This window comes from Zonotrichia leucophrys, chromosome 7 (genome assembly GCF_028769735.1).
Source record: "Zonotrichia leucophrys gambelii isolate GWCS_2022_RI chromosome 7, RI_Zleu_2.0, whole genome shotgun sequence".
Classification (NCBI taxonomy): domain Eukaryota; kingdom Metazoa; phylum Chordata; class Aves; order Passeriformes; family Passerellidae; genus Zonotrichia; species Zonotrichia leucophrys.
The window spans coordinates 1992738-2016884 of NC_088177.1; the positions used below are offsets into that span (position 1 = coordinate 1992738).

At 39.6% G+C, this 24147-nt stretch overlaps 1 protein-coding gene across 5 annotated transcripts in view; it reads right to left on the reverse strand.

Annotated features, from left to right (window-relative positions):
- Positions 1-722: 722 nt before the first annotated feature.
- LYPD6B (LY6/PLAUR domain containing 6B) overlaps positions 723-24147 on the reverse strand; it is a 47246-nt gene continuing 23821 nt past the window's right edge. For 2 of the 5 annotated variants that reach the window (XM_064718210.1, XM_064718214.1), the window contains exons 2-6: positions 12057-12151; positions 10511-10649; positions 9409-9507; positions 4922-5052; positions 723-1156 (exon numbers count right to left, since the gene is read on the reverse strand). In XM_064718210.1, the coding sequence (XP_064574280.1) occupies positions 977-1156; positions 4922-5052; positions 9409-9507; positions 10511-10625 (525 nt within the window). In that variant the 5' untranslated portion in view covers positions 10626-10649; positions 12057-12151 and the 3' untranslated portion in view covers positions 723-976. Of the gene's footprint in view, positions 1157-4921; positions 5053-9408; positions 9508-10510; positions 10650-11682; positions 11737-12056; positions 12152-12978; positions 13119-15031; positions 15190-24147 lie in introns of those variants that run through there. The other 3 variants (XM_064718212.1, XM_064718211.1, XM_064718213.1) reach the window with 3 other exon arrangements.

The window sequence follows — 24147 nt, forward strand, 5'->3', positions numbered from 1 at the left end:
GAGCAGCTCCAAATCTCTTTTTTGAGTTAGTTTGAGTGATCCATCCTTCCTGAAAACATCCATCAGGACAATAAAATTCCTGGGAGAAACCTGTGCAAATCAAGAGAGAACACAGCAGAGTTCCTTCCTTATTTATTCCAAGTGCTCACTTGGAATTTTTAGGATAATGAAGCGGCTTGACCAGAGCTGTGATTTCGAAGTGGTGATATCCCAATATCACAAAAATAATATTTTAAAATAAAAAACTTTATATAAAAAATTTAAAAAATAATATTTTTGTGATATTCTGCGGGGACACCCAATTGCAAAGGAATAATCCCTTTGCTTTGCAAGATCAGGAATTCTGCTCTGGCTGCTCCAACAGAATTTGGGATAGGAATTCTACATTTTCCATAGCTTCAAAACAGGAGGAGGATGAGGCATTTTACAGAAAGAAAATATTTAATTTTGTATTATTGCCAGGAGAAATAAGAGCTCTGATCAAGCAGAAAAAAAAAAAAAACCAAGCTCGTATTTGTTGTCTATGAAACCAGAGGTGTTCTCTATGAAATCAAGATAAGCTCACACACACCCTGATAAGAAACTCTGAGTTGTTTATGCACATCAAAGGTTTAAATCCAGTTCCCACCTTTCCATGTCATCCACCCAAAGCTCCTTGCGAGAGTCTGTCCAAATTTTCCCTCATCCGCCTCACGACTGTGAATTTTTTTGACTTTTGATCGTGATTGTCACAGTCCTGTCCTAAAAACCAAAAAAACGTGCATTTTCCTCAGAAAATGGGGGATTTAAAACTCGAATCCTCCCCGCTGGGGGGGTTTTTGTGGGGTTTATTTCCAACACTGTCGGGGAAGGATTCCCACTGAAACACCCACGGAGTTCGGGACGCGCCTTCCCGTAAATCTGCTGGGATGGAATCAGCGCTTTCTCCTTGGGGACCCTGCGGGTTCCTGGCGCCGGGGGTGTCCCTGGAGCTGTGTCAGGACAGGGCCATTGCCACCAGCGGTGCCACCAGCAGTGCCAGCAGTGTGCCCAGGCCGGGCAGGGCACGGCTGCCCGCGGCCGCCCTGCGCGCCTGCAGCACGGCCAGCACCGCGTTGGTGGCGTTGGTGGGGATCTCCACGTTGCAGATCATGCCTTCACAGCACGAAACGCACTCCTGCCGGGACAAAAGGGTCATTAACTCACGGTAATTAGCTCGGGGTAATTAATATAGAGATTAATTCGAGGTGATTCATTCAGGGCGGTTTTAAGGGAGAAACGCGCATTTGGTGTCGCGAAGCTGAGCTCAACAGACCCAGCCTGGCCAGGGCAGCAGGTGGAGCAGATAAGCTAAAAACCATCCTAAAATCCAATTTATCCATGAAGCAATCCTCCAGATCAGGAGTGCGGTTTTTACCTGGAGTCACTCATCCCCAGGCTGAGGTGGGATGTCACAGAGCCACTCTGGCACTGCAGAAAACAGAGCTTCCCTTCCTAACACATCCACTCAAAATCTGCCCTGCAACCTTTCCAGTTTCAGCTGTTTTCAAGCTGAAAAATTCTGACTCTAAAAACTTTGTTCCCACTCAATTTTCCCTTCTAGGTTTTGTGCATGAATCCCATTGTTCCCCCTGCAGAGCATGCAGAAATCCCATTGTTCCCAGTGCAGAGCATGCAGAAATCCCATTGTTCCCAGTGCAGAGCATGCAGAAATCCCATTGTTCCCAGTGCAGAGCATGCAGAAATCCCATTGTTCCCAGCATAGAGCGTGCAGAAATCCCATTGTTCCCAGTGCAGAGCATGCAGAAATCCCATTGTTCCCCTGAGTAAAGCATGCAGAAATCCCATTGTTCCCAGCATAGAGCATGCAGAAATCCCATTGTTCCCATTCCAGAGCATGCAGAAATCCCATTGTTCCCAGCATAGAGCATGCAGAAATCCCATTGTTCCCATTCCAGAGCGTGCAGAAATCCCATTGTTCCCAGTGCAGAAATCCCATTGTTCCCAGTGCAGAGCATGCAGAAATCCCATTGTTCCCAGTGCAGAAATCCCATTGTTCCCAGTGCAGAGCGTGCAGAAATCCCATTGTTCCCAGTGCAGAGCATGCAGAAATCCCATTGTTCCCAGTGCAGAAATCCCATTGTTCCCAGGGCAAGAAATCCCATTGTTCCCCAGAGTAAAGCATGCAGAAATCCCATTGCTCCCAGTGCAGAAATCCCATTGTTCCCAGTGGAGAGCATGCAGAAATCCCATTGCTCCCAGTGCAGAAATCCCATTGTTCCCAGTGCAGAGCATGCAGAAATCCCATTGTTCCCAGCATAGAGCGGGCAGAAATCCCATTGTTCCCAGCATAGAGCATGCAGAAATCCCATTGTTCCCAGTGCAGAGCATGCAGAAATCCCATTGTTCCCAGTGCAGAAATCCCATTGTTCCCAGTGCAGAAATCCCATTGTTCCCAGTGCAGAAATCCCATTGTTCCCAGTGCAGAGCATGCAGAAATCCCATTGTTCCCAGTGCAGAGCAGCTCCTGGCACATCCTCCTGGAACAACCAGCCCTGGAATCACCACCTCCACCCCCAGGAGCAGCGAAGGAGTAGGCCAGGAGTAGGGCAGGGTAGACCAGAAGCAGGGCAGGAGCAGGAGTAGAGCGGGAGTAGAGCGGGAGCAGGGGAGGGTAGAGCAGGAGTAGAGCAGGACAAGAGCAGGGCAGGAATAAGGCAGGGTCAAGCAGGAGCAGGGTATGAGTAGAGCAGATGTAGGGCAGGAATAGGACAGGAGTAGGGCAGGAGCAGGGCAGAGCAGAGCAGGAGTAGAACACAAGCAGGCAGAGCAGAGCAGGAGTAGGGTATGAGTAGAGCAGGAATAGGGCAGGAGCAGGGTACAAGCAGGACATGAGCAGAACACGACCAGGCAGTGCAGAGCAGGAGTAGAGCATGAGTAGAGCAGGAGCAGGGCACGAGTAGAGCAGGAACAGGGTACAAATAGAACATGAGCAGGGCAAAGCAGAGCAGGAGTAGAGCAGGAGCAGGGTACAAGTAGATCAGGAGCAGACCAGGAGTAGGGCAGGAGCAGGGTATGAATAGAACACAAGCAGGGCAAGGCAGAGCAGGAGCAGAACACGAGCAGAGCAGGAGCAGGGTACGAGCAGAGCATGAGTAAAGCAGGAGTAGAGCACGAGCAGGGTACAAGTGAGCATGAGCAGAGCAGGAGCAGGGTACAAACAGAACACGAGCAGGGCAGAGCAGAGCAGGAGTAGAGAAGGACTAGAGCAGGAGCAGGGTACGAGCAGAGCAGGAGCAGAGCAGGAGCAGGGTACAAATAGAACACGAGCAGGGCAAAGCAGAGCAGGAGTAGAGAAGGAGCAGAGCAGGAGCAGGGTACGAGCAGAGCAGGAGCAGAGCAGGAGCAGAGCAGGAGCAGAGCAGGAGCAGGGCATGAGTAGAGCAGGAGCAGGCAGGAGCAGGGTATGAGCAGAGCAGGAGCAGAGCAGGAGCAGGCAGGAGCAGAGCAGGGTACGAGCAGAGCAGGAGCAGGGTACGAGCAGAGCAGGAGCAGGCAGGAGCAGGCAGGAGCAGAGCAGGAGCAGAGCAGGAGCAGGCAGGAGCAGAGCAGGAGCAGGCAGGAGCAGGCAGGAGCAGAGCAGGAGCAGAGCAGGAGCAGAGCAGGAGCAGGGTATGAGCAGAGCAGGAGCAGAGCAGGAGCAGAGCAGGAGCAGGGTATGAGCAGAGCAGGAGTAGAGCAGGAGCAGAGCAGGAGCAGAGCAGGAGCAGGCAGGAGCAGAGCAGGAGCAGAGCAGGAGCAGAGCAGGAGCAGAGCAGGAGCAGGGTACGAGCAGAGCAGGAGCAGAGCAGGAGCAGGGTATGAGCAGAGCAGGAGCAGGGTATGAGCAGAGCAGGAGCAGAGCAGGAGCAGGGTACAAATAGAACACGAGCAGGGCAAAGCAGAGCAGGAGTAGAGAAGGAGCAGAGCAGGAGCAGGGTACGAGCAGAGCAGGAGCAGGCAGGAGCAGAGCAGGAGCAGGGTATGAGCAGAGCAGGAGCAGAGCAGGAGCAGAGCAGGAGCAGGGTATGAGCAGAGCAGGAGCAGAGCAGGAGCAGGCAGGAGCAGGGTACGAGCAGAGCAGGAGCAGAGCAGGAGCAGAGCAGGAGCAGAGCAGGAGCAGGCAGGAGCAGGGTACGAGCAGAGCAGGAGCAGAGCAGGAGCAGAGCAGGAGCAGAGCAGGAGCAGAGCAGGAGCAGGGTATGAGCAGAGCAGGAGCAGAGCAGGAGCAGAGCAGGAGCAGGGTACGAGCAGAGCAGGAGCAGAGCAGGAGCAGGGCAGGAGCAGAGCAGGAGCAGGCAGGAGCAGAGCAGGAGCAGGGTACGAGCAGAGCAGGAGCAGAGCAGGAGCAGAGCAGGAGCAGAGCAGGAGCAGGGTATGAGCAGAGCAGGAGCAGAGCAGAGCAGAGCAGGAGCAGAGCAGGAGCAGGGTATGAGCAGAGCAGGAGCAGGGTATGAGCAGAGCAGGAGCAGAGCAGGAGCAGGCAGGAGCAGGGTATGAGCAGAGCTGGAGCAGGCAGGAGCAGGCAGGAGCAGGCAGGAGCAGGCAGGAGCAGAGCAGGAGCAGGGTACGAGCAGAGCAGGAGCAGAGCAGGAGCAGAGCAGGAGCAGAGCAGGAGCAGGCAGGAGCAGGGTACGAGCAGAGCAGGAGCAGAGCAGGAGCAGGGTACGAGCAGAGCAGGAGCAGAGCAGGAGCAGGGTACGAGCAGAGCAGGAGCAGAGCAGGAGCAGAGCAGGAGCAGAGCAGGAGCAGGGTACGAGCAGAGCAGGAGCAGAGCAGGAGCAGAGCAGGAGCAGGGTATGAGCAGAGCATGAGCAGAGCAGGAGCAGAGCAGGAGCAGGGTACGAGCAGAGCTGGAGCAGGCAGGAGCAGGCAGGAGCAGGCAGGAGCAGGCAGTGCTGACCGTGTGGCCGCTGTCCCCGCGGCGGTGGCAGCCCACCAGGTGACACTCCTCGCCCGTGGCGCAGCGCTTGGTCACCGAGGTGCTCTCCCCGTGCGCCGTGAACAGGTGGGCGGTCAGGCAGTACCGCGTGCCTGCAACAGCCACACACAACAGCTTGATTCACAGCATTAAACACAAATCCGGAGTTTGATTCATCATTAAAAGGAATCCGGAGTTTGATTCATCATTAAAAGGAATCCGGAGTTTGATTAATCATTAAAAGGAATCTGGAGTTTGATTGCCATCATTAAAAGGAATCCAGAATCTGACTGCCATCATTAAAAGGAATTCTGGAGTTTGATTGCCATCATTAAAAGGAATTCTGGAGTCTGACTGTCACTATTAAAAAGAATTCTGGAGTCTGATTCTCATCATTAAAAGGAATCTGGAGTGTGACTGCCATCATAGAAAGGAATTCTGGAGTTTGATTGCCATCATTAAGAGGAAATCTGGAGTTTGACTGCCATCATTAAAAGGAATCTGGAGTTTGATTCCCATCATTAAAAGGAATTCTGGAGTTTGACTGCCATCATTAAAAGGAATCCAGAGTTTGATTCCCATCAATAAAAGGAATTCTGGAGTTTGATTGCCATCATTAAAAGGAATTCTGGAGTTTGATTGCCATCATTAAAAGGAATTCTGGAGTTTGCCATCATTAAAAGGAAATCTGGAGTTTGACTGCCATCATTAAAAGGAATCTGGAGTTTGATTGCCATCATTAAAAGGAATTCTGGAGTTTGATTGCCATCATTAAAAGGAATCGAGTTTGATTCCCATCATTAAAAGGAATTCTGGAGTTTGATTCCCATCATTAAAAGGAATTCTGGAGTTTGACTGCCATCATTAAAAGGAATCCAGAATCTGACTGCCATCATTAAAAGGAATTCTGGAGTTTGATTGCCATCATTAAAAACAATTCTGGAGTTTGACTGCCATCATTAAAAGGAATCTAGAGTTTGATTGCCATCATTAAAAGGAATTCTGGAGTTTGCCATCATTAAGAGGAATCTGGAGTTTCACTGCCACCATTGAAAGGAATTCTGGAGTTTGATTCCCATCATTAAAAGGAATCTGAAGTTTGATTCCAATCATTAAAAGGAATTCTGGAGTTTGATTCCCATCATTAAAAGCATTTCTGGAGTTTGATTAATCATTAAAAGGAATCTGGAGTTTGATTCACATAATTAAACACAATTCTGGAGTTTGACTGCCATCATTAAAAGCATTTCTGGAGTTTGCCATCATTAAAAGGAATTCTGGAGTCTGATTCTCATCATTAAAAGGAATCTGGAGTGTGACTGCCACCATAGAAAGCAATTCTGGAGTCTGACTGCCATCATTAAAAACAAATCTGGAGTTTGACTGCCATCATTAAAAGCATTTCTGGAGTTTGATTCCCATCATTAAAAGGAATTCTGGAGTTTGATTCCCATCATTAAAAGGAATTCTGGAGTTTGATTGCCATCATTGAAAGGAATCTGAAGTTTGATTCCAATCATTAAAAGGAATTCTGGAGTTTGATTCTGATCAATAAAAGGAATCTGGAGTTTGATTCCAGTCATTAAAAGGAATTCTGGAGTTTGATTCCCATCATTAAAAGGAATCTGGAGTTTGACTGCCATCCTCCAGGTTTTTTCAACAACATCTTTAAATTAACTCTTGGGAAGCACATAATTATGTGTATATACACAGAGAAACATATATAGGTGATTAATATGGATGTATTATTAAAAAGCTGCTTTAATATTATTTTTTTGTCATATAAAACTGAGAGATGGAGATAAATAATTTCTCACTGTTGCCTTAAAACCCTGAAGAAAATAAAGCTACAGAGGAAATTCTTCAGGTGTTTTAAACAAGATTAAAATTAACTCTTGGGAAGCATATCATTATATATATACACAGAGAAACACATATAGTTAATTAATATTTATGTGTTATTAAAAATGTGTAAATAAACATTTTTAATTAATAACTATATAATTTTATATAATTAATAATTATTTAATTTATAATATAAAATAATTTATAATTATATAATATTTTATGTAATTAATAATTATATAATTTTATATAATTAATAATTATATAAAACTGAGAGAGATGGAGATAAATAGCTTTTCACTGTTGCTTTACACTCTGAAGAGAATAAAGCTACAGAAAATTCTTCAGGTGTTTTAAACAAGATTAAAATTAACTCTTGGGAAGCACATCATTATATACACAGAGAAACACATGTAGTTAATTAATATTTATGTGTTATTAAAAATGTGTAAATAAACATTTTTGTTATATATTAATTATATAAAACTGAGAGAGATGGAGATAAATAATTTCTCACTGTTGCCTTAAAACCCTGAAGAAAATAAAGCTACAGAGGAAATTCTTCAGGTGTTTTAAACAAGATTAAAATTAACTCTTGGGAAGCACATCATTATATACACAGAGAAACACATATAGTTAATTAATATTTATGTATTATTAAAAAAACCTGTAAATTAATATTTTTGTTATATATTATATAAAGCCAGGAGAGATGCAGATAAATAGCTTTTCACTGTTGCTTTACAGTCTGAACAGAATAAATCTACACAGGAAATTCTTCAGGGTTTTAAACAACATCTTTAAATCAACTCTTGGGAAGCACATAATTATGTGTATATACACAGAGAAACATATATAGGTGATTAATATGGATGTATTATTAAAAAGTTGCTTTAATATTATTTTTTTGTTATATAAAACTGAGAGATGGAGATAAATAATTTCTCACTGTTGCCTTAAAACCCTGAAAAAAATAAAGCTACAGAGAAAATTCTTCAGGTGTTTTAAATAAGATTAAAATTAACTTGGGAAGCATATCATTATATATATACACAGAGAAACACATGTAGTTAATTAATATTTATGTGTTATTAAAAATGTGTAAATAAACATTTTTGTTATATATTAATTATATAAAACTGAGAGAGATGGAGATAAATAGCTTTTCACTGTTGCTGTACACTCTGAAGAGAATAAAGCTACAGAGAAAATTCTTCAGGTTTTTTTAAACAAGATTAAAATTAACTCTTGGGAAGCACATCATTATATATATACACAGAGAAATATACACAGGTAATTAATATTGATATATTAGAAATCTGTTGGTATATTAATATTTTATTCTTATATATGATATAAAATGGAGAGAGATGGAGATAAATAGCTTTTCACTGTTGCTTTACACTCTGAGGAGAATAAAGCTACAGAAAATTCTTCAGGTTTTTTAAACAAGATTAAAATTAACTCTTGGGAAGCACATCATTATATATATACACAGAGAAATATACACAGGTAATTAATATTGATATATTAGAAATCTGTTGGTATATTAATATTTTATTATTATATATTACATAAAATGGAGGGATATGGAGATAAATAATTTTCACTGTTGCTTTACACTCTGAGGCGAATAAAGCCACAGAAAATTCTGATTTTTTTAAAACAAGATTAAAATTAACTCTTGGGAAGCACATCATTATATATATACACAGAGAAATATACACAGGTAATTAATATTGATATATTAGAAATCTGTTGGTATATTAATATTTTATTCTTATATATGATATAAAATGGAGAGAGATGGAGATAAATAATTTTTCACTGTTGCTTTACACTCTGAGGCGAATAAAGCCACAGAAAATTCTGATTTTTTAAAACAAGATTAAAATTAACTCTTGGGAAGCACATCATTATATATATACACAGAGAAATATACACAGGTAATTAATATTGATATATTAGAAATCTGTTGGTATATTAATATTTTATTATTATATAAAATGGAGGGATATGGAGATAAATAATTTTCACTGTTGCTTTACACTCTGAGGCGAATAAAGCCACAGAAAATTCTGATTTTTTTAAAACAAGATTAAAATTAACTCTTGGGAAGCACATCACAATATATATACACAGGGATATATACATATAATATATAGTATAATATAATATATTAATATATATTAATAATATATTAATAATAGGTAAAATATACAGATGCATTGTAAAACATTACAATTATTTTAAATAATATTATACTAAAATATTAATGTTATAGTAAACATTAATATTTAATTTAATATTAAAATATTAGCATTATTTAAAATTGTATATTAATATTTTTGTTATATATTATATAAAACTGAGAGAGATGGAGATTAATAACTTTTCCCTGCTGCTTCACACTCTGGAATGGCCAAAATTGTCAGATCAGCAGAAAATTCCTGACTCAGCATTACCAACACCAAAACTGCTGGCACATCGATGCCAAGCATGAGCCAGAATTCTCCAGGGGGGTGGGTCAGGGAACAGCAGGTTTGAATATCACAAACACATAAAATATTTAAATTATATTTAAATTATTATAACACATTAAATATTTAATATTTATGACTCACTTTCAGGACACCACCTGTCCTCAGCCCATCGGTTGCAGTTGTAGTTGTCCACTGCGTTGTCACACGTGAAGCACTTGAAACTGTTTGGGAATGGAGTGGCTTGGAAAGGGTTAAAAAAAGCATTAAAATGCAGTCAGTTGGGAAGCACTGGGAGAAAAAATTAAAATATTCAGAATTATGCTTGTACACGCATGCATTTACAGAAATAAATTAGGTATATTTACATCTTTTCACTGTTAGACAAATAAAACAAGTTTGGCAGAAAGATTTTTGTTTTCTCTCTAGGCTTGAACTCAAAGTATATCCTCATGTTTTCACTCTCATAATCCAAAATTGAGGCAGTGGTGGGGAAAGCAGGGAAGAGGGAAGAGTTTATCTCCCAAACCTAAATCTACATTTTGCTTTGATGGAAAAATTGCATTTCCAGAGCTTGAACTCCCACTCGGAAAGAGAAGTCGGATCCTTTAAACAAAAGGTCTTTAAAAATCTCATTTCCATGATTTCAGTGAATTATTGGAAGGTGCAGGGTTCATTAGGGGCAGGTATTATTTGCAGCTATTATATCCTGGCTGCTTTAACGATGCAGATAATGCAAATGAAGGGATGGAACACTGACAATACCAGATAAGAGGGGAAAAAAAAAATGAAATAAATAAATTATTCCATTAGTGCCAACCGGCCTCGCAGGTCCCACGAGGTTTTTAATTACCTTCAGAGTGAATTAATTGCAGGCAGCAACACCTATTCCTCCCCTGACAAAACCCCCAACAAGATAAAAGACCAAAACCACCTGTTCTGGATTATTTACAAGGAAACCACAGCACCATTTCCTCTGCAGGGAGACAGAAACAATACAAGAAAAGCCCTTAAAATGCCAAACTCCTTGTGCACTCTTTATTTGGCAAGTATTTGATTTATTTTCATTTGTTCAACTTGTCAAACATTAGGGAGAAAATGCTGCGGGGTGAGAGGCAGAATGTTTATTTTAAAGTTTCTGTGGAGACGAACGGTGAAACGCAAAGGGCTGGGAGGCAAAAAATTACAATTTTAACCTAGAATTCCATATAGAAAAGGCAAGAATTCCACAAAAAAAGCTACTTACGGTCTAGTGGAGGCCTGATGTTGTGGAAGTTGATGTTCTCAGCTGCAGCCCAGCGTCCTGAGAGGATGAGGAAGGGGAGAAAGGCCGCGAACAGCGCGCGCCGCAACGCTCCCATCGCTGCACAGGGAAACCCTCAGGCCTGGAGCAGCAAGGAAACACATTATTATTATTATTATTATTATTATTATTATTTATTATTGTTATTTAGTGGGAATTGTGAGGATCTGAGCTGTGGGATGGTGAATATCCAGCCGGGAACGCCGGCGAGCGGCGCCAAAGCTGAGCTGGTGGTGCCTTCTGCTGGCCAGAACCCCTCACGCAGGGCTGGGACGGGCAAAATAAACTCAAATTCACGGTATTCCCCTCATCTGTTTGTCCTAAAAATTCCCTAAAAGGATTCCTAAAAATCAGCAGGATTGAGGTCCTTTAGGTCCAGCACGAAACAATGTGGAATAAACAGCACCAAACGCAAAGAAATCTCAATTTTAACACCAACAACCAATCCCTTGCCTGGGATAAATAAATTTCACTTCACACAAGCTGCACCATCTGAATTTTAAGTGCACTTCGCACTGCCACAGCATTAAAATTTTTAAGTGTGAAAATTCAATTTATTTCTTTTTAAGCGCATCCCAAGGGAATGCTAAGGAAGATGGCACAGATGTTTTGGACAAGGGGAGGGCGGAAGTTCACTCATCCCAAAAATCCATTTATTTGGGTGCTCTGCCAAGGCTTTAGAGGGAAGAACTGAGCATTTTGTATTCAGATTTCCACACCTCCAGACAAACCCAGGGAATTGGGGCAAATTCCAGCGAGCCTGGGGCCGGGTTCAGATATTACAAATCACAACCTCGCTCCTCCCATGCAAATTCCCAGCAGGACAAACAAGCTGGAGTGGAGGCTCCTGCCAAACCAGAGCCAAAGGCATTCCCTCCAAACTTCCAGGCACACCCTGGAAATGGTGCTCAGCAGAGAATTCCAGGAATTTCCCTTTTTTTGGGCTGGTTTGGGTTTTTCCTTTTCCGGTGGAGATGGTTTCGCCAACCAAGCAAACAGGAGAATTTGAAGAATTGTGAATTTTGCTGTGAATTTAACCACACTGCTTGAGATCTGCTCATTAAAGCTCGGCTTTATGGATATATTTCAGGAGAAATTCCAAATTCCCAGCCTACCTCTGCTCCCTGTGCACTCCCAACCCTCTTTTCCATAGAATATTCCAGATTTCCTCTGGCTGCAGCCCAAATTCCCAGCAGGACAAACAAGCTGGAGTGGAGGCTCCTGCCAAACCAGAGCCAAAGGCATTCCCTCCAAACTTCCAGGCACACCCTGGAAATGGTGCTCAGCAGAGAATTCCAGGAATTTCCCTTTTTTTGGGCTGGTTTGGGTTTTTCCTTTTCCGGTGGAGATGGTTTTGACAACCACGCAAACAGCAGAATTTGAGGAATTGTGAATTTTGCTGTGAATTTAACCACACTGCTTGAGATCTGCTCATTAAAGCTCGGCTTTATGGATATATTTCAGGAGAAATTCCAAAGTCCCAGCCTACCTCTGCTCCCTGTGCACTCCCAACCCTCTTTTCCATAGGAAATTCCAGATTTCCTCTGGCTGCAGCCCAGGATCTGGAGGATTAGGCAGAAGAATCTGTGGAGAACAAACAGCAACAGATGATCAAAATTCTGTTTTCAAGACAGAAATAGCATTAAATTAAGATGAAAATCAGGTGTTTATAATGAAATATTTGCAGAAGCACTTGAGCCACACAATACGGCTCTCACTGAGCGCTGTAGAAATTGAAATTTCCTCCTTCCTGGGATATTCCAGTGCCATAAAAGACAAATAAAAGACAAAAAGCGAGGGAATGGGGCTCAGCCCAGCCCTGAGGATGAGATTCCTCCAGGAAAATCACTGCTGAGGGGATGGCCTGGGTGGGACCACACCAGGGAACATTCCCATTCCACAGATTTCCCAACTTTCCCCAGGAATTCTGCCCAGAACAGCAGCATCAAGGGAAGCTGAGGGAGTGGAGACAAATGAACAAATTCCCCCCAATGTGTGGAGCTGATCCAACTCCTGGAATTCCAAGGCTGCAATTTCCAGAGCCACATTCCTGATCCCAATCCCCATCACCTCATCCCTGTGCCCCTGCACCAGCAGGGATGCAGATTTCCCGACTCCAAGAAGGCCCCAAACCTTAAAAATGCTTGAGGGATGTTGGTAACAACATAAAAAGTGCCTCGAGTCCTCGCTGTCCTTCCTGGATCCCTTGCAAATAACTGTTTATCCTGGAATTCCAGGGTGGAAGGGAATTTAAAGCTCATCCAGTTCCACCTCCCTTCCACTTCCACGCCTTCAGTTTGCTCCAAGGCCTTCCAACCTGGCCTGGGACACTTAAATCCTTGGAATATCCTGATTATACCCTTGGAAAAGCTCAAGCAAGCCAGTTTGGATCAAGAATTTCACAAAATTACCAGTGTAATTATAAGCTTGAAGTGTACTTTTAAATGATTTCTGCAGGAATGGAGGGAACTGAATCACTCCAGCATTTCCAGGCCTTCTCTCCTTGCCCTGCTGGTGAAGGAAACTCTGCCTTGCTGGGCTGTAACTGGATCTGAAGCAGAAATAAAAGGCAAAATTCCACTTGTGCACAGCCCCCTGCTCCCCTGGCTCTCCCTCGTGCCAAATGGAAAATCTGAGGGAATACAAACACAAAATTTGTGGTTTTTTTAAACACAAAAAAATGCAACTCTGGCCGGGGGCAAGGCCCAACCTGGTGTCCTTGTTTGCCAGTAAATAATGGACGCTGTTTGCCATGGCTTGGTTACACAGCTGCACCACCAGGGCGTTCTCCAGGCAAAAAAAAGAAAATATTGGCCCCAAAAATGGCTTTCATATCTCACCCAGGATCTCTCAAAAGCTTATTTTCTTCCCCCGAGCCTTATCTCCGTGGAGCTGGCAGGTAATATTATCTAGCAGGGTGAGTAAATGTTTCATTAGGCCCAATTAGGAGCTCGCATTAATGAGGGGTGGGGGAAAAATGTCACAACATGGAAGATTAACTTTTATATAAACAGGAGCAAAGAGGGAGCTCCAGCTTTCCTGAGGGAGGGAAAACAACCCAAAAGGGAAGGTGCTATAAAAAACACGTTTTTTGTTAAAAAAAACCCATTTCAAGAAAACAGCCAGGAACACAATGGCTGAAATAATTAAAATATTCCAGAGGGCTGGGACCTTTTGCAGGGTGGGAGTGATGGAAAAGTGGGAATGAAATAATGAAAATATTCCAGAGGGCTGGGACCTTTTGCAGGGTGTGATGGAAAAGTGGGAATGAAATAATGAAAATATTCCAGGAGGCTGGGACCTTTTGCAGGGTGGGAGTGATGGAAAAGTGGGAATAATTAAAATAATTAAAATATTCCAGGAGGCTGGGACCTTTTGCAGGGTGCGATGGAAAAGTGGGAATGAAATAATTAAAATATTCCAGGAGGCTGGGACCTTTTGCAGGGTGTGATGGAAAAGTGGGAATGAAATAATTAAAATATTCCAGGAGGCTGGGACCTTTTGCAGGGTGGGTGTGAGGGAAAAGTGGGAATAATTAAAATAATTAAAATATTCCAGGAGGCTGGGATGTTTGCAGGGTGTGACGGAAAATTGGGAATGAAATAATGAAAATATTCCAGGAGGCTGGGACCTTTTGCAGGGTGGGTGTGATGGAAAAGTGGGAATAATTAAAATAATTAAAATATTCCAGAAGGCTGGGACCTTTTGCAGGGTGTGATGGAAAAGTGGGAATGAAATAATTAAAATATTCCAGAGGGCTGGGACCTTTTGCAGGGTGGGTGTGATGGAAAAGTGGGAATGAAATAATGAAAATATTCCAGAGGGCTGGGACCTTTTGCAGGGTGGGTGTGAGGGAAAAGTGGGAATGAAATAATTAAAATATTCCAGAAGGCTGGGACCTTTTGCAGGGTGGGTGTGATGGAAAAGTGGGAATGAAATAATGAAAATATTCCAGAGGGCTGGGGCCTTTTGCAGGGTGTGATGGAAAAGTGGGAATAATTAAAATAATTAAAATATTCCAGAGGGCTGGGACCTTTTGCAGGGTGGGTGTGAGGGAAAAGTGGGAATGAAATAATTAAAATATTCCAGAAGGAATATGAAAACGTGGGGGAAAGTGAGTATTTTGACTGAATTAAATCAAAATTAATAATTAAATAAAGATTAAAGCACCCCAAAAAATTATTGCAGACCCGCAAATTTAAAACTCTTTGCTATGGAAGTTTTATCTTTTTTTTTTTTTTTTTCCCCCTGCTGAGTTAAGTCAGTATTTTTTCACTTTTTGCCTCACAGCACGTTATCATTAGCACAACACACCCCAGAAAAATGGGTTTGACATCACACTGACAGACATCTGCAAGGAGACAGAACCCGAGTGAACTCATCCACCGGATCTCCAAAAACCACAATTTCCTTTCCAGAGCCCCCTCCTGGAACTAAAACTTGGCTTTAATTCCCAGAAATTACCGAGTTCTTTATCTGGGATCTTGTAAAAGCGCAGCACAACACGGTTTTAGCCAGGGGCAGGATGCTGGCAATGGGAGGTGACTGCACCAAACACTGAGGTGATTTCAGAAAGAAAATAATCCCTGATGAACGCGATAAAACATCAATGCAGGGAGGGATCTGGGAGCTGAAAACGGGCAGTGAAAATTAAATTATTCCTTTCACACCTCAAAATGACACTCAGTTAACTTCAGCTTCAAATCCAGAACCCCCCCAAGGTGCACGGATGGATTTTCCCCATGTGGAAAATAATTCATTTTGTCTAAAAACCCATTATTGAGGTGAAATTTCGGCCAGTTTTCCATTTCCTCAAAGAACTGAGCTTTGCCAAAGCCAAAAGTTGAGTTTGGAACACAAACTCGCTTTCATACATCACCTGCAGCTGGTTTGAATCTCCCCTCACCTGTGCAAGGCTGGAAACTGGAATTTAATATTTAATGTATAATAAAATATATAATATTGAATATATAAAATATAAATATTATATATGTATAATATAGTTTATATTATTATATTATATTATATTATATTATATTATATTATATTATATTATATATATTATATTATATTATATATATTATATTATAATATCATAATATTATACATAAATAAATATAAATAAATAATATAAATATAATATTTAATAATTTAATATGGCTCTGGAGAAAAAGGATTACAGGAATAAACAGCTTTTTCTTTTGTTTTTGTTGAGATTTGATTCCACAAAATTAAATATACAGGCCCCAAATAGGTTTCATCCTATAGATGAAAAGAATATATATATTTTAAAAAGAATATATTCTTTTAAAAAAATATTGTTTTAAAAGAATATGATATATTCACATATATATATATAATACATATATTCATTAAATCTTTTAAAATAACATAATTTTGTTAAAATAATATAATATATTTTATAAAAATAAAAGATATTATAAAATATTTTTAGAAAATATAATTAAAATAATATAATATTGTTCACCCTGCTGTAGGTTTTTACAGGGAGAACTGAAGGGTGGACGCGGAGTTGGTGGGATAATGATTGCTGTGATTTCATGGTCGAGTTTTGTAAATTGAATTTTTTCCTTCTGCATAAAAAAGCTGTTTGGTTAGGGTATAATTTTTTGTAAACTTTCATAGTTTTTCCTTCTGCATAAAAAAACTGCGAGTTTCATGGTTGAGTTTTGTAAATTGAATTTTTCCTTCTGCATAAAAAAGCTGTGGTTTCAGGGTTGAATTTTGTAAATTCAATTTCCCTTTTTTAGGGTTTTTTTTTAAGCCTGGAGGATTTTACAGAACAAAATTACCCAGCCAGGGGAAATCAGCCCCTTGCACAATGCCAGGGAAAGACAGAGGAAGCAATAAACTTTATTACAGGGGCGAAAAAAGGTTCAACAACCTTTGAAATAAGAGAAGTTTATGCTGCCATTCTGGGCTCTCACTTTTATTTTTATTCAGGGGATGTGTCATGGTCGGGATAAAGGGAGGCTGCTCCAAAAAACTCCTCAGTGCCCGCAGGAAATGCCTTAAAATATTCTAAATATTGTCAAACCTACAAAGAAATGGGTGCAGCAGCTCAAGGGTGGAAAATTGTGCATCTGCTCCCTTCCTCTGCCTCTGATAGAAAAGAATTCCATCTGTATTTTATATATTATATATATATATTTTTTTTATATATATAATAAATATATATAAATACAAAATATTATTAAATATATATATATATTTTATAAATATATATATATAATAATAAAATATTTATTATATATAATATAGAAATATATATATATAATATATATTATATATATATAATATAGTATATATTTTACATATATACATGAATATATACTTAAAAAATATGGAATGAATATATATTTTATATATATATATATGAACTTATAGTCTTTCAAAAGATTGAATGAATATATGTATTATATATATATATAAATATATACTTTAAAAAGATGGAATGAATATATATTTTATATATATATATGAACTTATTATAGTCTTTCAAAAGATGGAATGAATATATGTATTTTATATATATATATATGAATATATACTTTAAAAAGATGGAATGAATATATATTATATATATATCTATGAATTTATTATAGTATTTCAAAAGATTGAATGAATATATGTATTATATATATATAAAAATATATACTATAAAAATATGGAATGAATATATGTATTTTATATATATATATATATGAATATATACTTTAAAAAGATGGAATGAATATATATTTTATATATATATATGAACTTATTATAGTCTTTCAAAAGATGGAATGAATATATGTATTTTACATTCATATTCATATACATAAAATACATATATTCATTCAACCTTTTAAAATAATATAAAAATGAATAATAAATGAATGAATATATGTATTTATATATATATGTTAATATATTATATATATAATACATATATTCCTTCAACCTTTTAAAAGAATATAATAAATTCATACATATATAATTATATATATTATATATATTCATTCCATCTTTTAAAAGAATATCATCTATTCATACAAATATAATAACATAAATAATATATATTAATTCAATTTTAAAATGTATATATTCATACACATATAAATATATATAATGCAGAGATTAATTAAATCTTTTAAAAGAACATATTAATACATATATATATAAAATAAAGATATATAATACATTTATTCATTAAATGTTTTAAAGTAATATAAGCTATTAATACATATAGAATTATATATAATATTATATATATATTAATTGCATCTTTTAAAAGAATATTATATATTCATATATATAATATACATTGATATAATTGAAGATATTCATTCACCCTGCCTTGCCTCCCTCCCTCATCATCTCTCAAAATCCTTGGCTGCTCAAAATCATTTAATTGGAAGTAATTTCTGACCTGGGGATAATGGGTGTAACTAATGAAAATTAATAGAGTTAACAAAAGGAAATTGAATATATTATTAGTAATAACAAAATTTTAATATTCCCTTCCAAACCACAGCTTTTTTTATGCAGGAGGAAAAATTGAATTTACAAAATCCAGCCATGAGAACACAACAATTATTACCCCATCCACCCTTCGGTTCTCCCTGTAAAAACCTACAGCAGGATGAGCAATAAAATCTATAGGATGAGATTTTATTATATATTAATATAAAATATTAATATATATTATATAAGTTATATATTATATATATTATTACTATTTATATATATATATATAGTCTCATCTATAGGATGAGATTTTATTATATATTATATAAATATTAATATAATATATTAATATATATTACATAAATTGTATATATAATTATATATATAATTATATATAATAACATATATTATATAATATTAATATATATTATATAAATATAATATAAAATATTATATTTATATTTTATTATATAAAATGTAATAATATATAGTTATAATATTATATATTTATATAGATTATAAATATAAATTATTATATATATTTAATATATATGAAATAATTATATTACATATTCTATAAAATCTATATAGATGAGACCTATTTGGGGGCTGGTGCTCCTCTGATGGATTGAGAACAGTCCTGAAAACAAAAATCTCATTAAAATATTCATTAGCCTATCCCAAAGAACTCAAATCACAAAAATAATTTATAAACAATTATGGCAGGAAGGGATTTTTAGGTCAAAAAAAGAAACTCGTTGTCCAAGAAGAGAATAAAAAATTCTACTTTTCCTCAGAAAATTCTCAGGAATTCCTCAGGAATTCTACTTTTCCTCAGGACAAAGGCCTCAGATTTCTCCGACACCCTGGGACAGGGCCGGGAGGAGCTGGGGGTGTGAGGAGCGGGAAGAGGCTTTGGGGAGGAGGCAGCAGGAGCGTGGCAGCCCCAGGGGACACAAATCCCAGAAATCCCGCTTTTCCAGCCCCATTCTCTCCCCCAGCTGTATAAATGTCTCACACACAGAGCAGGAACTCGGCAGCAGCTCAGGCTGTGCTGTCACAGAGCTGAACTCCAGTTTGCCCCAAACCCAAGGCCGCTCCCAGCCCTTCCTGGGGAGCTGCCTCGCATTCCTGACGTGTTTTGGGGTTGGCTTCACCTGAAATCCCAAAACGCAGCCCCTGCTGCAGGCACAGCCTGAGGGGTTCTGGCAGCAGAGCCAGGGAAGGGCGGGGACTGTCCCAAAAAAACCCAATTTTGGGAGGCACGGGCTGCTGGGTTTGACCTGGGTGTGCTGGTGGCACTCCAGGGCCTGGGGACAGGGATGGAGGGACAGGAGCCAGGGAATGGCTCCCAGTGCCAGAGGGCAGGGATGGGTGGGACACTGGGAATTGTTGGGAATTGGGAATTCCAGGCTGGGAGGGTGGGCAGGCCCTGGCACAGAGAAGCTCTGGAGCGAGTCCTGAGGAGGCCACGGAGATGCTCCAAGAACTGGAGATTCTCTCTGGGGACAAAACGCAGCAAAATAATTGTTCCAAAATCTCCTTTTCTTACCCCTCCCTGCCTTCTCCCCATGGTGCCTCCCAAATCCTGATGCTGGGCCAGAGCAGCACATGGAATTGTGGATGATGGCTGGAGAAGGGAAGGCTCCAGGCAGAGCTCAGAGCCCCTGGCAGGGCCTGAAGGGGCTCCAGGAGAGCTGAGAGGGGCTGGGGACAAGGGATGGAGGGACAGGAGCCAGGGAATGGCTCCCAGTGCCAGAGGGCAGGGATGGATGGGACGTTGGGAATTGGGAATTCCTGGCTGGGCTGGGATTGCCAGAGCAGCCCCTGGATCCCTGGCAGTGCCCAAGGCCAGGCTGGAGCAGCCTGGGACAGTGGAAATGTCCCTGCCATGGCAGGGCTGGATTGGGATGGGATTTAAAGTCCTTCCCAATCCAAACCTGGCTGGGATTCCATAATTCTCTTCAGGCAAAGAAAAAGTAGAAACTGGTGAGGAACAGAGCAATCAAACAGGTCGGGAACTCAGATTTGGAAAAGCAATCCACGTGGAAAGAGAAAATCCAAGAGGAGAGGCTGTGCCTCAGGAGAAGGGAATTCGGGAAGAACCAGGCCTGGGGCACTGTGAGGAGTAAGGAATTCTGACATTCCCACCCTGGGCGCTCACATTTACCATAATTCACTTTTAAAAGTGGATTTAATTCAGGAAAAGGCTTTGGAAGGGCCCAGGGAGGTTTGCAGTGCCCATCCCTGGAGGTGTCCCAGGAATTCCTGGAGGTGGCACTCAGGGCTGGGGACAGGGTGGGCATGGGCACAACTCGGACTCCATGGGCTGAGGGCTTTTCCAAACCTTTTCCTGGGGCTCCATAACCTCCTTCCTTGCTTCTTTAATTTTTTTTTTTGTGGGATTAGCCAGAAGGTGAAGGCAGAGTTGCCCAGTTGGAAGCTGGAGGTGAAATTCTGTGTTTGAACCTTTATGCATAAAAAAACCACACTGAAATAAACCACTCAAAGAATCCTGGCTGCACATAGATAATATACAATGTACAATATATAATCAAATAATAGATAATGCATAATATATAATTATTATATATGTTATATTATAATTATATATATTACATATTATATAATATATATAATACATTATACATTATATATATTATAGATAGCTCTATATTATAGATCTTTTCTAGACAGATCTATATTATAGATCTTATATAACATATATAAGATACCTTATATATAATGTATATGATACCTTATATATAATGTACAATACATAATATACAAATAATATATAACATAATGCACAACTATATACTATAATTATTATATAATTATATACTATATATAATATAGTATATACTATATATTATAGATATTATAGAATATATAAGATATATTATATACAATGTATAATACATAATGTGTACTATATAACATAATATATAATTATATATACTATAATTGTTATATAATTATAATTATATACTATCTATAATATAGTACATATTATTGATAGTATGTAACATATATAAGATACATTATATACAATGTATAATACATAATGTGTACTATATAAAATAATATATAATTATATATACTATAATTATTACATAATTATAATTATATTCTATCTATAATATAGTATATATTATCGATAGTACATAACATATATAAGATACCTTATATACAATGTATCATACATAATGTATAATGCTCAATGTACCATATCTAACACATAAAATATATAATATATAACATATTTTCAGTGCTAACTGATTCATTTGAAAACTACATCATCCCCTCCAACTTTTACCTCCTTTTGTTCTCAGACTCTATAAGTGGAAACATCACTCAAAACATTTCCTCTTGCACCACCAACCATTTTGATGTGGTTTTAGTCCTGCTCCAGTGCCTGAACTGACTCTGGCACCCTGAGGACTCCTGGTCAGTCTTGCACCATGTGGAAAAAAAATTAAAAGAGAATTTCCACATGAATTACTAAAAAAAGTTAATAATTAAATCATCTCGTTAGGGCCGAAATGAAAATTAAGCAGAGAGGAGTTAAGAGCTAAACCCCAGAAAATCATGGAAGAGGGAAACCTGGGGAAAAATTTTAAAATCTTATTTTTGCTAAATCTTTTCCCTGATTTTTTAACTGAATCAGGTTTCTTACCAAGTTCATCCCTGCACTGCTGCAGGCAGAGAAAGCCACACCACCTGGGAAATGCCACACTGAGGGTGAGAAATCATCACCTGCCCCACGCCAAATTCCAGTTAATGACTCCCACACAACAATCAAAACCATTAAAAATAAGAGTTTTCTCCTCCTCTGAGGGGGCTACCACAGGATGAAAGCCCAGAATTGTCAGCAGCACCCCCAAGAGAAGGGGGCTCATTAACTCCACAGCAGCTCCTGGCACAGTTTGGGGGCAAACAAAGGGACTGTGTCTGGAATCCCCTCGGAATCAATTCCTGAGAAACCCCCGAGTGCCAAGGAGACACAAAGCTGGCATTTGCAATTTCCCCAGCCCTGATTCCATGGCCTGGAGCCAAGGGAATTACTGAGGATCCCACACCTGGAGGTCACCACTCGGCACATGGAGCCCCTCTTTTCCCATTTTTCACACAAATCCCAGCCCCTTTGAAGCCCAGGTTTTAATTGGGGATCATTCCAGACAAGTGCGTGGGGTTTATTTAGAAACAAGGGGAATATAATGAGAATTCAAGAAGAGTTGTTTCCTTCTGTGCAGTGGAAGACACCACAGACTTGTTTAATGTGGAGTAAAACTGGGTTTAATGCTCACTTCAGGGTTTAATGTGAAGTAAAACTGGGTTTAATGCTCACTTCAGGGTTTAATGTGAAGTAAAACTGGGTTTAATGCTCACTTCAGGGTTTTCTGTGAGGTAAAACAGGGTTTAACGCTCACTTCAGGGTTTTTAGGTGAAGCAAAACAGGGTTTAATGCTCACTTCAGGGGTTTTCTGTGAGGTAAAACAGGGTTTAATGCTCACTTCAGGGTTTAATGTGAAGTAAAACTGGGTTTAATGCTAACTTCAGGGTTTTTAGGTGAAGCAAAACAGGGTTTAATGCTCACTTCAGGGTTTTATGTGAAGTAAAACAGGGTTTAATGCTCACTTCAGGGTTTTTAGGTGAAGTAAAACAGGGTTTAATGCTCACTTCAGGGTTTTCTGTGAGGTAAAACTGGGTTTAATGTGAGGTAAAACAGGGTTTAATGCTAACTTCAGGGTTTTCTGTGAGGTAAAACTGGGTTTAATGCTCACTTCAGGGTTTAATGTGAAGAAATACTGGGTTTAATGCTAACTTCAGGGTTTTCTGTGAGGTAAAACTGGGTTTAATGCTCACTTTAGGGTTTTTAGGTGAAGTAAAACTGGGTTTAATGCTCACTTCAGGGTTTAATGTGAGGTAAAACAGGGTTTAACGCTCACTTCAGGGTTTAATGTGAGGTAAAACTGGGTTTAATGCTAACTTCAGGGTTTTCTGTGAGGTAAAACTGGGTTTAAACGCTCACTTCAGGTTTTCTGTGAGGTAAAACTGGGTTTAACGCTCACTTCAGGGTTTTCTGTGAGGTAAAACTGGGTTTAACGCTCACTTCAGGTTTTCTGTGAGGTAAAACAGGGTTTAATGCTCACTTCAGGGTTTAATGTGAAGTAAAACAGGGTTTAATGCTCACTTCAGGGTTTTCTGTGAGGTAAAACTGGGTTTAATGCTCACTTCAGGGTTTTCTGTGAGGTAAAACTGGGTTTAATGCTCACTTCAGGGTTTTTAGGTGAAGTAAAACTGGGTTTAATGCTCACTTCAGGGTTTTCTGTGAGGTAAAACAGGGTTTAATGCTCACTTCAGGGTTTAATGTGAGGTAAAACTGGGTTTAATGCTCACTTCAGGCAAACAACTGCTTGGGCCTGGCCTGGAGAAAACCCCACACATTAAAAATAAACAACTTCTCTATTTCTTGATGACAGAGACAATAAACAAGCCCATGCTCCACATCAATTCCTGCCTCTTCCAGAAGAGTAGAAACTACAGATTAAAGAATGTGAAAAGTCTTGGGAGGAGAGCTAATCCCTGGGGAAAGATTGCTTTGGGTTTCAAATGTGGAGCCATGTTTTGAAGTGAAGGAGATCAATAAAAAAGCCTTTTCTCAAAGCAGCGTTACCCAGCAAAAAGAACAGGTGTTTGGGTTGGGGTTTAAAGTGATGAAAGCAGAGGGGAAAATGTGTTGAGATTAACAAAAACCTAAAAGAAAGCATCAGCAGATTCAAACAGGATTGTGCTGGACTTTTTTTTTTTCCAGGATTTTCACTTGGATTTATGACCAAAACCAAAACTCTAATTCAAACATGGGTTGAAGCCTCACACTTGCTACAAGTTAATTAAAAAGAAAAAAGGTTTAAACCTCTCATATTCTCAGATTTCTCTTCTGATTTCCCAGTCTCCATCCAGGCATTTGCTGAGGCCCCTTTGCCCTTGGCAGCTTCCAGGGAATTCTCCTGGTCCCTCCTTTGCTCTGAAATAAATTTCACTGCAAACACATTGGCTGGGTCTCACTCTATCACAGAATAAAAATCTCCTAGAATTTCATTTCT